This window comes from Erinaceus europaeus, chromosome 1 (assembly GCF_950295315.1).
Source record: "Erinaceus europaeus chromosome 1, mEriEur2.1, whole genome shotgun sequence".
Taxonomy (NCBI): domain Eukaryota; kingdom Metazoa; phylum Chordata; class Mammalia; order Eulipotyphla; family Erinaceidae; genus Erinaceus; species Erinaceus europaeus.
This window is the reverse complement of record NC_080162.1, coordinates 157105730-157120720: the sequence shown is the minus strand read 5'-3', so window position 1 is coordinate 157120720 and position 14991 is coordinate 157105730. Positions and strand designations below refer to the sequence as shown.

Here is a 14991-nt window from a genome sequence, read left to right as displayed (position 1 = left end):
GAGTATCTCTTAATTAAAGGAAAGAAACCATGTGTCAGTTTGGTAAGTAAGATCTATCGACAGCTATCTTCTTTTCTCCCCAGGTTTATAAAGGAACCAGCAAGCATTACTAAATGTGTTGCTTTTGTTTATTTTTTTTTCTTGTTTTAGTTGTACACTAAGATACTAATCTTGTGAACAGATGTCTAAGGATAAAGAAAAGTTAATTATAGGATGATAATAACTCCTGAATGACTGTCAGGAAACATTAACTATGATAGCTTTAAAATGCCTATTTTTTATGGTAATGGTGTTCCTCTTGATTAAGAAACTCTATTTAAAAATTAATGTAAACATAGTTTGCTGTTTTATCTCAGTATAATTTAATAAAGTACAAATTAAAGTAATAATGTAAATATAACTAATGGAATCATGAAATAATTGTTTTATTGCTGTGCAATAATAATAAGATCTTTTCCCTTTTCTTTTTTTTTTTTTATTTTATTTTTTTTTCCCTTTTCATAGAATTTATTGATCACCATGCTAGTGGAGTTAGCTTGTATTTTATTGTCAAACCAGGCCCTTTTGAGAGTGAAAAGTACTATTAATAATTATTGCTGGGGCAGTCAGAATAGACAGTTTGACCTTGGACAAATAGAAACCTTTAGAGAGCTATGACCATCATAAGTACTCATTCTTCCCATAGTTCTACACTTTTTAGTAAAATATAAATTTAAGAGATTTGTTTTTTACCTTTTAGTTGTTACAGGTATCTGTATCACAAAAAGCATTCTTATTATTTTGACACTGCTTTATAAAATAATTTTTATAAAATCTCTTAAGTGTGATTGCTGTATATTTTTTCAAATTGTATAAGATGAAATTGAAAAATTCTTGATCATACATAATATCAAGTACATTTATATTTACTTTTCCTCTTTATTAGTACTTGAATTTTACTATTATTTTTGCCTTCCAGACTAATTATGAAAACAGAATATATAGCCTGAAAGTAGAATGTGGATCTAAATACCCAGAAGCTCCACCATCAGTTAGATTTGTAACCAAAATTAATATGAATGGAATAAATAATTCCAGTGGAATGGTAAGTTATAGTAGTCATTCTGTTCTTATAGTATATAGTTAGGAGAAAGCTAAGAAATATCTTTTAACTCAAAGTCTAAAGAAGTTATTGTTGTTTTCTCTTATAAATCTGACCTCTTCTTAAAAACAGTTATGTACCAGCTTAAATACAATACTTTCCCTTGTATTTTATTAATTGCTTCAGTAATTATATTTCAGTTTATGTCTTTTTTGGTGGACAAAAATATGAACATTGTTTCTATTTAACGTTCTATTCCTTTTGGGCTAAGATTCAGCCCTAACGGTCAGCATAATAGATAGGTTGGATAGATTTGGAGCCTGGTCCCCACTGCATTGAAGGAAGTTTTGGTGCTCTGGTCCCTTTCACTTTCTCTTCTGTTTCTGTCTCTTATCTCAGGAAAAAAAAAAAGAGAGAGAGACTAAAACCTAAATTTGGTGAGATTCAAAGGATGAATATTGAGAACTGAGAGGTAGTTTATTTAGGTACAGTTTGTACCTTGCCATGCACTAAGCCCAGGTTTGCACCTGAACCCTGGGATTATCAGATGGGATTGTCATGGCTCTGGATGAAACTCTGGTATTGTGTTGTCTGTTTTTCTTTCTGTTTCTCTCCATATGTCTGTGTTTGTATGCATATGCGTGTGCGCGCACACACACACACATACATATATACATACATATGTGTGTCAGCCTGGGGTTAGTGAAAACACTAATGTGTAACATGTAAAATTGTGACTCTACAGAATTCATAGAAAGGGGGATTTCTTTGAGGGGGGAAAAATGTCTGCATTGAAATTAGAACAGTCATCTTTGAACATTGTCTATTTAAAGCAAATAAACCAAGTGCTGGGTGGTGGCAAACCCAGTAGAGCACACATTTCCATGTACAAGGACACAGGTTCAAGCCCCTTTGTCCCCCTATGCAGGGGAGAAACTTCAGGGGTGATGAAGTCTCTGTTTCAGTCTACCTCTCTACCATTCTTCCCTCTGTTTCTGTGGGAGAGGTAGACCCAATGTGGGGGTGAAAGCGTTTTTGTGAACATCTGTCCTGGGGAGATGAGAAATTTTACCATATGTCAACAACTGTACTCCAAACCATTAACCCTCCAATAATACGATTTAAAAAAAAAAAAGGCAAATGATAGCAGTGAGCTCCTCATTCGGCTCACCCCAACAGTAATCTTAGTGGCAATAAACATAAAATTAAGGCAAATAAATCAAAACGATGTACTCTATCTGACTCACACAAAAAGTTAGCAGAAAGAGTTAAGTAGATTGTTAAATTCATGTGAAGACTTAAAAATCTTGAAAGCGACTCAAATGCACAATAAATGTTAGGAAGTACAACAGTGCTGGGGGCCAGGTGATGGCGCACCTGGTTAAGTGCAGCTTTGAGTCCTGCTCCTCACCTGCAGGGGAAGCTTCATAAGCAGTAAAGCAAATCTGCTGGTGTCTCTCTTTCTCTCCCATTCTATCTTTCCCTCTACTCTCAGTTTTTCTCTGTCCTATACAATAAACTGGAAGGAGAAATAAAAGAAAAAAATGGCTACCAGGAGTTGTGACTTGGTAGTGCAGACACCAAGCCCTAGCAATAACCTTAGAGGCACCAAAAAAGGGGGGAAGTATAACAATGATTATAATTATAAATGTACATAGCCCATCTTATGAAATAGAATATCACTTATTATTTCAAGTAAAATTAGGAAGGATTTTAATTTTCAAGTTTTTTTGGGGGGGGCAAGCAAAACTGCCAGTTGCCTATCAGAATGTCTAATTAGTAAAATTAGTAATTTTTTAAATATAAATTTGAAAGAAAAAAAAGCCAGATGGGGGAGAGAGCATAAAGGTTATGCAAAGAGACTTTCGTGCCTGAGGCTTCCAAATCCCTGGTTAGGTTCAACTGCCCACCCCACTATAAGCCTGTGTGTTGGTAAAAACAAACAAGCAGGGTGGGGTAGGTAGATAACATAATGATTCTTCTTCTAGCGTTTGCCCTTCTTCCGTAGCCAGTCAACAGCGTCAGGTTGAGCCTGATGTAAAGTTTCGAGACCTCCTTTGAATCTGGAGAGGTGGCAGTCGTTGACTATGTGGGTCATTGTCTGTAGCCACAGGGGCAGTTCGGGTCGTCTTTGGCTCCCCAGCGATGGAACATAGTGGCGCACCTGCCATGGCCTGTTCCATAGCGATTGAGGAGGGCCCAATCATAACGTGCTAGGTCAAAGCCAGGTTGACGCTTGCAGGGGTCTGTGATGAGGTGTTTGTTCTTTACCTCAGCTGGCTGCCAACTCTGTTTCCAAGAGTCTGGAACAGAGAAGTTCAGAGTAGGCGTAGGAGACCAGATTGGATGACGAGACGTCAAGCGTTGAACAGGGTGGGCAAAGATATCTGCGTATATTGGCAGGTCCGGTCGAGCGTAGACGTGGGAAATGAACTTAGATGATGCCGCATCCCGACGAATATCTGGCGGGGCGGTGTTGCTAAGAACTGGCAGCCATGGAACCGGGGTGGAACGGATGGTTCCAGAAATTATCCTCATGGAGGAATATAATTTGGAATCGACCAAGTGGACATGGGGGCTACGGAACCATACTGGGGCACAGTATTCTGCAGTGGAATAGCATAATGCCAGAGATGATGATCATAGTGTGGAAGCGCTCGCGCCCCATGAGGAGCTGGCCAGTCTTGCAATGATGTGATTCCTCGCGCCCACCTTTGCTGCAGTTTTTATGAGATATTCGTGAAATGACAGAGTGCGATCAAGAGTAACACCAAGATAGACTGGCTGGGCTTCATGCCGGATTCTCGTATCGTCAAGCTGCACATTAAGTTCACGCGAGGCCGAGGCATGGTGTAGATGGAAAACAGATGATACCGTTTTTGCAGTGCTAGGGATTAGTCGCCATTTTTTACAGTAATCAGATATCAGATTTTTTACAGTAATCAGATATCAGTCTTTCGTGAGTGTTTCCTCGAGGATGTCAAACTTGGATGCCTGAGTTGCACAGCAGATGTCATCGGCGTAGATGAACTTCCTTGAAGAAGTTTCTGGGAGGTCATTGATGTAAATATTAAATAGCGTAGGAGCCAGAACAGAGCCCTGGGGGAGGCCACTTGAGACAAGTCTCCATCTGCTAGACATAATGATTATGCAAACTGACTTCTGAGGCTATAAAGTCCCACATTCAATCCCCTGCACCACCATAAACCATAGCTGAGCAGTGCTTTGGTTAAAAAAAAAAAAAAAAAAAGAACAAATAAAATTTGCAATCTACCAGGGTAATTTTTAAAATAAGTCATAAATAATGTATCAAATGGTAAAACTTCTGGTCTTTCAATTCTTTCTCTCTTTAAAAAAATTTTTTTGGCTCCAGCGTTATTGCTGGGGCTTGGTACCTACACTATGAATCCACTGCTCCTGGAGGCCATTTTTTCCATTTTGTTGCCTTTGTTGTTTATTGATGGGTTATTATTGTTGTTATTGCTATCATTGTTGGATAGGACAGAGAGTAATTGAGAGGAAGGGAAGACAGGGAGAGAAAGACACCAGCAAACCTGCTTCACTGCCTGTGAAGCAATTCCCCTGCTGGTGGGGAGCCGGGGGCTTGAACTGGGATCCTTATGTCGTTCCTTGCACTTCATGCCACGTGTGCTTAACCCGCTCTGCTACCGCCCAACTCCTTCCCAAAAATACTTCCATTTATTATTGGATAGAGATGAAAGTTGAGAGGAAAAGAGACAGTGACACCTGCAGCCCTGCTTTACCTCTCATGAAGCTTTCCCTCTGCAGGTGGGGACCAGAGGCTTAAATCTGGATCCTTGTGCACTGTAAATGCGTGCTCTTAACCAGGTGTGCAACCACCTGACCTCACTTCTTTCTTTTCTCCCCATTTCCTAATAGCAGATTTCATTGTTAATGCAGAAGCAATATGCAAGTAAAGGCACCACCATCTACCATTCTCTTGCTGGAGCCACAGTGCTAGAGCCTCACAGCTCATCTCTTCATCTTGGTTTTGTCACAGAAGGAACATGCTGGCTGGCTGATTTAGTCTTCACCATTTTCTTGAAGAAAACATAAAGTATCCCTCCTATTTTACCAACAATTCTGAATTTCTTGGCACTTTCAGCCATGCTGCAGCCAACTAGGTCTTAGCCTTTTGCATGGAATTGTATGTCAGTGATTTTTGAGATACATTCACATTGAGCCATGTGGATTATTAGATTTTTTTAAATTCTTTCTTTTAAATATTTATTTACTCCCTTTTGTTGCCCTTGTTTTATTGTTGTAGTTATAATTGTTGTTATTGTTGATGTCATCATTGTTGGATAGATCAGAGAGAAAAGGAGAGAGGAGGGGAAGACAGAGGGGGGGAGAGAAAGACACCTGCACACCTGCTTCACCACTTGTGAAATGACGCCCCTGCAGGTGGGGAGCCTGGGGCTTGAACTGGGATCCTTATGCTGGTTCTTGCGCTTGGCACCACGTGCGCTTAACCCGCTGTACTACCGCCTGACTACCTTATTAGATTTTTTACTCAATCCCCAGCCCCACCATAAGCCAGAACTGAGCAGTGTTTTGGTCTCTTTCTCTCAGTATCTTTCCCTCTGTATCTACTCTTTCTCATTAAAATAAAACTAAATAAAATATTTTTAAAAAATATTTTTTTACATTATTCACTTTCTAGTCATTTAGTTTGTTTTCACTAAAATGACTGTCCAGTGAACACTCTAGTGCAGTGTTCTGAATGTACCATAGGACATTGCTTCCCAGGACCTAGAAAAATTACATTCAAACAGTAAATACAACCTTTTTTTTTTAACAAACTTTTAAAAAATATAAATTTCTGTCAGGCGGAGGGAGGGTAGATAAGCATAATGATTATGCAAAGAGACTTTCTTGCCTGAGGCTCTAGTCCCAGGTTCGTCCTCCACACCACCATAAGCCAGAGCTGAGCAGTGCTCTGTTATTAAAAAAAAAAAAAAAAATTCTCTTTCAAGTTTCTGTAGAACCCTGTAAACACTTCTCATTTTCATGGATCAGTGAAAAATCTGTTCAAATCCTGAAGCTGGAACAAACCTTGAATAACACTATGTTAAGGACAGACACCTTGCAGTATGGAGTTTGTTTTCACTAGATTGAATATTGCCAAGCTGCTCTCTGTAGGATTGTGTCTGTGTATGTGTATGAGGGCCCTGTGAATGTGATTCTCACCATTTCATGTTGCTAAGCTGGAATGGGGATTTGGAAAAAAGGAAAAAAAAAAAAAAAAAGACTGGTTTTGTTAGGAAGTGAATATAATAGGTGTCTTTCTCTTGGTTAAAGTATAGAATTTATTTATTTATTTATTTGCTTCCAGGGTTATCGCTGGGACTCGGTGCCTGCACTACAAATCCCTTTTGTTGCCCTTGTTGCTTACCATTGTTGTTATTGCTGTCATCGTTGGATAGGACAGAGAGTAATTGAGAAAGGAGGGGAAGATAGAGAGGAGGAGAGAAAGATAAGACAGACACCTGCAGACCTACTTCACCATTTGTGAAGCGACCCCCCTGCAGGTGGAGAGCCGGGGCCTTGAACTGCTGGTCCTTGCACTTGCACCATGTGCACTTAACCCACTGCGCTACTGCCTAGCCCCCCCAGAATTAAAAAAAAATTTTTTCCCTTTTTGTTGCCCTTGTTTATCTTCATCGTTATTGTTGTTGCCGTTTTTGTTGGATAGGGCAGAGAGAAATCGAGAGGGAGAGAGAAAGACAGACAGCTGCAGACCTGCTTCACCGCCTGTGAAGGGACCCCTTTGCAGGTGGGGAGCCAGGGGCTCGAACCAGGATCCTTACGCCGGTCCTTGTGCTTTTCGCTATGTGCGCTTAACCCACTTGGCCCAGCTCCCCAGAAGTTAATTAATTAACTAATTTTTTATGTATTTTTTTATTTTTCCTTTTTGCTGCCCTTTTTTATTGTTATTTGTAGTTATTGTTGTAATTGATGTCGTCGTTAGATTGGACAGAGACAAATGGAGAGAGGAGGGGAAGACAGAGGGGGAGAGAAAGACACCTGCAGACCAGCTTCACTGCCTGTGAAGCGACTCCCCTGCAGGTGGGGAGCCAGGGGCTTGAACTGGGATCCTTACACTAGTCCTTGTGCTTGGCACCATGTGTGCTTAACCCTCTGTGCTACCGCCCGGCTCCCCAGAAATTTATTTTTAAGAGATGTACTTATTAACATAAGAGAGAGGGATGGAGATAGACCCAGAGCATTTCTCTGATATAGATGGTGCAGGGCCTTGAATATAGGACCTTATGCACCTTACTCACTGCACCACCTCTTGGGCCTCTCTCTCTATGAATGTAAATTATAACTTGTTACTGTTGCCTGGGCTTTACTCTAAAGCCAATTTTTCAGATAGAGATTGGGGGAGGAGGGATGAGATCCATGCTCAAACCTGGATTAGGTGTATGACAGTGCAGGCATACTGACTTTCTTGCTAACCCTAAATTTTGATTTTTATAATAATTTAGAGCACAGAATTACATACTAACAGTGAAAATTGTGCCAGGATAACTTTATATATTTTGGAGTCATATAAGTACCCTTTGGTTTATGGGTGTTGCTTAAGTAGTTCTGGTTTGTATTTATTTAATACAACTAGGCTAAATTATGTATGCCATGTGGGCAGTTAAAACTATGAAACATAGTGCTTTTTGCTATGAGTTGTGGTGTTATTGTAGAATAATACAAACTGATAAGATGCAGATTTATTGTGACAAGATACTTATTTTCTTGTGCTTTTTTTTCCTCACTATCATTTAACTTTGCAGCTGGAAGTGTTTGCGTCTGCTTTGGAAATAGCGTGATATTCTCTCCACTTATTTTAAAACCGTGTTCACTTATGGAGTCTTTAAATTTAGGTTAATAAAGTTGCTAGTCTTTTTATTTATTTATTTATAGACAGTGGAAAGGGAGATACAGAGAGGAAAGACACCTGCAGCCCTGCTTCACCACCCGTGAAGCTTTCTCCCTGCAGATGAGGACCAAGGGGCTCAAACCCAGGTCCTTCAGCATGGCAATATGTGCGCTTAACCAGGTGCACCACTGCCTGCTCCTTAAAACATTTTATATACATTAACATGATATTCTTTTTGTTTCAGTAATATATGTTTTATTTTAAATTTATTTTTCTATTTTCAAGTAGTTTTATTATGAAGATGATATAATTCACATACCACACAATTCACTGGTTTTATTTTAAATTTACTTTTTATTTAAGAAAAGAGACATTAACAAAACCATAGGATAGGAGGGGTACAACTCCACACAATTCCTGCCACCCAATCTCCATACCGTATCCCCTCCCCTGATAGCTTTCCCATTCTCTATCCCTCTAGGAGCATGGACCCAGGGTCATTGTGGGTACTGATTTTAAGTAAATATATATATATATATTTCAGTGATTTTTTAAAAATTTTTTTATTTAAGAAAGGATTAATGAACAAAAACATAAGGTAGGAGGGGTACAACTCCACACAATTCCCACCACCCAGTCTCCATAACCCACCCCCTCCCATGATAGCTTTCCCATTCTCTAGCCCTCTGGGAGCATGGACCCAGGGTCGTTGAGGGTTGCAGAAGGTAGAAGGTCTGGCTTCTGTAATTGCTTCCACGCTGAACATGCGTTGACTGGTCGGTCCATACTCCCAGTCTGCCTCTCTCTTTCCCTAGTAAGGTGTGTCTCTGGGGAAGCTGAGCTCCAGGACACATTGGTGGGGTCTTCAATCCAGGGAAGCCTGGCCAGCATCCTGGTGGCATCTGGAACCTGGTAATTGAAAAGAGAGTTAACATACGAAGCCAAACAATTTGTTGAGCAATCACGGATCCCAGGCTTGGAATAGTGGAGAGGAAGTGTTAGGGAGGTACTCACTGCAAACTCTAGTGTACTTCTGCTTTCAGGTATATATTTTGCAGTAGTTTATGGGTACGTGTGAACATAAGCTCTCTCTCACAGAAACTGGTGTATATCTAGGTTATGGGACTTTGTTAGAAAGTGAACTACCTGAGATGAAATTAGAGTGTACTATAAAAGGAAAGGTCTCACCCGAGTAATGAAGCTGAAGGGTTATCATTCCACACGTGAAGTCTCTGGACACATTCTGAGGTGAAGCATGTTGAGGTGGCAATTGTTGCGTTGGTTAGGTTGTGATCGGCGGATGCAATATTATTTGGTTTGGATTGGGAGATGCATACGGGAAAGTGGGCCCTATCCAAGGGTTCCAGGACTGGGGGAAGTAGGGGCTCTATAGTGGAGATGTGAGGTTCCTGCTGTCTTAGGGTTCCAAAAGACAATCGATAGTTAATGTTATCATCACATTATTTGTTAATTGGGTTAACTTTGAAAAGTCCTTTTGTTATGGTTTGCTGTACAGTATCCAGTATCTTGTATATAGCTGTGCTATTGGATGCTTCTAATCTACTTGGTCTAGGCTTTTGAGAGAGTCCGCATATCAAATACACAGCCTATATATTAAAAAGATTCAGTTTGTGTTTTGAGAAACTTTGAGACATACAATTGATTTTCCCCCTCTCATATTAATTAACTACTGATTTATATGTCTACATTTTGCTAGGAGTGTACATAAACACCATTCCCACCATCAAAGGACTGTGACCCATCCCTCCCGCCCACTCCCACCCCCCACTGGCCCAGGAAGCTGCATGTCTACCCCTCACCACAGGGTTTTTACTTTGGTGCCCTACTTAAAATTTGATCTGGTCCTGGTTTTAGTTTCCCTTTCAGATCTTCTTAGTCAACTTCTGTTGATGAGTGGGATCATCCCATACTCATCTTTATCTTTCTGACTTAGTTCACTTAACATAATTCCTTCTAGCTCTGTCCAAGATGGGTCAGAGAAGGTGGGTTCATTGTTCTTGATAGCTGCATAGTATTCCATTGTGTATATATACCACAGCTTTCTCAGCCACTCATCTGTTGTTGGGCATCTGGGTTGCTTCCAGGTTTTAGCTATTATGAATTGTGCTGCTATGAACATAGGAGTACACACCTCTTTTTGGTTGGGTGTTTTGGAGTCCCTGGGGTATAACCCCAGGAGAGGAATTACTGGATCATATGGAAGGTCCATGTCTAGCCTTCTGAGAGTTTTCCAGACTGCTCTCCACAGAGGCTGTACCAATTTACATTCCCACCAGCAATGTAAAAGGGTTCCTCTGTCCCCACATCTTCTCCAGCATTTGTTGCTGCTGTCCTTTTTGATGTATGCCATTCTTACAGGAGTGAGGTGGTGTTGTCTTAATTTGCATTTCTCTGACAATCAGTGACCTAGAGCAGTTTTTCATATGTTTGTTAGTCTTTTGGATCTCCTATGGAGTGAATGTTTTGTTCATATCCTCTGCCCATTTTTGGATGGGGTCATTTGCTTTTTTGGTGCTAAGTTTGCTGAGCTCTTTATATATTTTGGTGATTAGTTTCTTGTCTGATGTCTGGCATGTGAAGATCTTCTCCCATTCTTTGAGGGGTCTCTCTGTTTAATAGTTTCTTTGGATGTGCAGAAGCTTTTCAATTTGATGTAGTCCCATTGGTTTGTTTCTGCTTTAGTCTTCCTTGCAATTGGGTTTGATTCATCAAAGATGTCCTTGAGGTGTATGTGGGAAAGTGTTTTACCAATGTTTTCCTCTAAGTATTTGATTGTTTCTGGTCTGACATCCAGGTCTTTGATCCATTTGGAGTTGATTTTTGTTTCTGGTGAGATAAAGTGGTTTAATTTCATTCTTCTGCATGTTTCAACCCAGTTTTCCCAGCACCATTTATTGAAGAGAGCCTCCTTTTTCCATTTAATCCTTTGAGCCCCCTTATCAAAGATTAGATGCTCATAGGTGTTGGGATTTACTTCTGGGCTTTCAATTCTGTTCCACTGGTCTGTGTGCCTATTTTTGTTCCAGTACCATGCTGTTTTGATGATGATGGCTTTATAATATAGTTTAAGGTCTGGAAGTGTACTTTTGGGCTATTATGAATAATGCTGCTAGGAGCATTTGTATGCAAGTTGTTTTCTGTGTTTTTTTTTTAATTATTTAGGGGTAGTCGGGCGGTAGCGAAGCAGGTTAGTACACGTGGCACAAAGCGCAAGGACCAGTGTAAAGATCTCGGTTGGCACCAAAGGCTCCTTACCTGCAGGGGAGTCGCTTCACAAGCTGTGAAGCAGGTCTGCTGGTGTCTGTCTTTCTCTCCCCCTGTCTTCCCCGTCTCTTTCCTTTTCTCTCTGTCCTATCCAGCAAAGGCATGAGTTCTGTTTGCATAACCATTATGCTATCTACCCTCCTCCCTTTTTTTCTTTTCTTTTCTTTTCTTTTCTTTTCTTTTCTTTATTTTTGCAACTGCCAAAGTATTTGTTTTGTTTTGTTTTGTTTTGTTTTTTCCAGGGCTCTCAGGACTGGCATTTTTTTCAGATAGAAGGGGACAGAAGGAAAGACACCACAGCATCAAAGCTTCTTCCAAAGTGGTGGGAGCCTAGTTTGAATCTAAGCTGTTCTTTTTTTTTTTCCAGATTACTGGTGCTGGGGATTGAACCTGGCACTTTATAACCTCGGGCATGATTGTATCAATTATATCTTTGCGTAACCATTATGCTTTCCCCAGCCTGAGATCACTTTATAAAGTGACATATCTCACTTTTGTGTTCCCATCTGTAGTGTCTGCAGGCTTCAACTTTCCCACCCCCTTGTTAATATTTATTGCCATCTATCTTTCTGATTTTAGCCATTCTAATAGGTGCATTTATTTGTAGTTCACTGGTTAGACTAATGATCTTGAATACCTTTTCACATACTTATTGGCCTTTTTTTGAGAAATGTCTATTCAGAAACTTTTTCTATTTTAAAATCACTATTTTATTTATTTATTTTTTAAACTTCTTTATTGGGGAATTAATGTTTTACATTCCACAGTAAATACAATAGTTTGTACATGCATAACATTTCTCAGTTTTCCATATAACAATACAACCCCCCCAGGTCCTCTGTCATCCTTCTTGGGCCTGTACCCCCCCCCCCCCCCCCGCCACCCTCAGAGTCTTTTACTTTGGTGTAATATGCCAATTCCAGTTCAGGTTCTACATGTGTTAAAATCACTATTTTAAAAAGTGATTTGAAGTAGCAAATATTTGTGATCTCACAATTTCGGTAGGCCAGGAATGTTGGTGCAACTTTACTTGGTTTAATCAGCATGTCATCCTGTGCTGTGGGATCATGCGGATATCCAGCAATGGAAGGATCAGATTCCAGCTTCACTTTTTGTTTCTGTCTCAAGATTAAGTTCTCTGTAGAGTATTGGAAGCTTCTTGTGTGCTATTGCCAAGAGATCAATTGTTATCTTGCTATGCAGGCTTCTCTGGCATACTCCATGACTTGGCTTCTGTGAAGCAAAGGAGTAAGAGCAAGAACTGATAGCATGGGGGCCAGGATATTCTTATAACATGAATATCAGAATGACATCCCAATATTGTATTAATTAGAAGCAGTGGTCTAGGGAGTCGGGTGGTAGCACAGAGGGTAAATTGCACATGGTGCAAAGTGCAAGGACCGGCATAAGGATCCTGGTTCGAGCCCCCAGCTCACCACCTGCAGGGGAGTTGCTTCACAGGCAGTGAAACAGGTCTGCCAGGTGTCTTTCTTTCTCTCACCCTCTCTGTCTTCCCTTCTTCTCTCCATTTCTCTCTGTCCTATCCAACAACAATGACATCAATAATAACTACAACAGTAAAACAATAAGGGCAACAGAAGGGAATAAATAAATATTTAAAAAAAAGAAGAAGAAAAAGCAGCAGCAGCAATGGTCTAGCCCATACACAGATCTCCTCCTTTGGGGGTGGGGGTTAGGATTTTAACATGAATGGAGGAGCACAAGCACGCTGTCCATAATAACTGACTGCCTACCATGTTCCAACTTTTGCCCTGTTTTTTGTGTGCTAAGCAAGATACACAGAGAGAGGCATACCAGAGTACTGCTCAGCTGTGGTGTATGGCATTACTGGAGATTGAGCCTGAGGCGTCAAACATGCAAGTCCTATGCTCTAATGCTGAACTATCTCTTTGATCCCTCATATAATTATTTTATCCTGTTTTTTGTTGTTTTATTTTTCTTCATGGTATGGTTTATGATGCAACTATTTAAATTTTTCTTTTGTCAGATGTATTTTAGGTGCTGTGGCTAAGATTATTGACAAATCTAATGTCAGAAGACTTCAGTTCTTTTGTAATAGTTTTAACATCATGTCTTAATTTAGGTCTCAACACATTTTGCATTTTTGTGTATGATGCAGTTGTGGGTCTAGCATGATGGTTGGGACAACTGAAGAGGTGTTTTGTGCTTATTTAAATCTTTAACTTCTAATAGCATTTTGTAGTTTTTAGTATATAAATGTTACATTTTTACTAAATTTTATTCTATTCTAAATGGTATTGTTTTCTTAATTTTATTTGCAGGTGTTCTTTTGCAAGTATACAGACATACAACTGTTTTTTGAGGCTGTGTGATATTATATCCTACAGCCTTGCTGTATTTGCCTATTGCACTAATAATTTCTTCAGTGGATACCTTAGAATTTTTTACTTACAAAGTCATGATCTGTAACTACAAGTAGTTTTATCTTTTCTACCCTTTTAAATCTGGATGCCTTTTATTTCATTTTCTTCTCTGATTGCTAGACTAGTACCTCCAGTACATTGTTGAGTAACAGTGATGAGAGTGGACATTCTTTCTTTGTTCCTGGCCTTAGGAGAGAAGCATTCAGTCTTTCACCATTAAGTATGATACTCACTATATGTTTTTGTTAGATGCCCCTTACAAAGTTGAACAATTCTGTTGGCTTTCTAGTAGCTTGTTATCTGTTTTTTAAATATATTTAATTAACTAATTAATTTGCCACCAGAATTATCACTGCAGCTTGGTCCAGCACTATGAATCTACTGCTTCATTGGCCACCCCCTACCCTTTTCTATTTTTATTAGATAGGACAGATACATTAGATACATAATAGAGAGGAAGCAAGGAAGAGAGACACCATAAACCTTCTTCACTGCTTGTGAAGTGTCCTCCCCTGTAGGTGGGGAGTGGGGGCTTGAACCCTGGTCCTTGTGTACAGTAATGTGTGTGCTTCACTGGATATCACCTACCCAGCCCCTTGTATGTTTTTATCATGAAATACTGTTGGATTTTGTCAAATAGTTTTGTGTGTGACTTTTAATTATTCATTTTTATTCCCTATTCTATTAAAATGATATATATACTCCAGTGATTGATGTTGCTTAGGATTAGCTATAGGTGTGAGTGTATGGCTGTCTGGGGTCTTTCCTCACCCTGTACATAGTCTTGTACATGCAGGTAGTCTTAAGTTTCACAGGCATTTAGTTTACATCTTCCTCTAGATATGAAATTTCCTGGCTTCTTCTGAAATATTTTGAACACCTTCATGTTTGTGCTCTCCTGTAATCTACCCAGACAATAGAGGTGTTAAATAATTGAACTTGATTATTATTATTATTTTATTTATTTTCCTTTTTGTTGCCCTTGTTGTTTTTATCATTGTTATGGTTATTGTTGTTATTGATGTTGTTGTTGCCAGATAGGGCAGAGAGAAATGGAGAAAGGAGGGGAAGACAGAGAGAGGGAGAGAAAGATAGATACCTGCAGGCCTGCTTCACCGCTTGTGAATCAACCCCCCTGCAGGTAGGCAGCTGGGGGCTCAAACCGGGATCCTTACGCTGGTCCTTAAGTTTCATGCCATGTGCACTTAACCCGCTGCACTATAGCCCGACTCCTTATTATTATTATTTTTAAAGTATTCATTTATTGGATAAAGACAGAGAAATTAAGAAGGGAGGGGGAGATAGAGAGGAAGAGACAGAGA

At 39.8% G+C, this 14991-nt stretch overlaps 1 protein-coding gene and 1 long non-coding RNA gene across 4 annotated transcripts in view; both read left to right on the top strand.

Annotated features, from left to right (window-relative positions):
* LOC132540493 (uncharacterized) overlaps positions 1–14991 on the top strand; it is a 1042170-nt gene that overhangs the window by 207027 nt on the left and 820152 nt on the right. The window lies entirely within an intron of this gene.
* Positions 1–14991, top strand: part of UBE2V2 (ubiquitin conjugating enzyme E2 V2) — a 47204-nt gene that overhangs the window by 29751 nt on the left and 2462 nt on the right. For 2 of the 3 annotated variants that reach the window (XM_007533002.2, XM_060198635.1), the window contains exon 3: positions 959–1084. The exons of the other annotated variant lie outside the window; for it this stretch is intronic. In XM_007533002.2, the coding sequence (XP_007533064.1) occupies positions 959–1084 (126 nt within the window). The remainder of the gene's footprint in view (positions 1–958; positions 1085–14991) is intronic. 3 annotated transcript variants of the gene reach the window in all.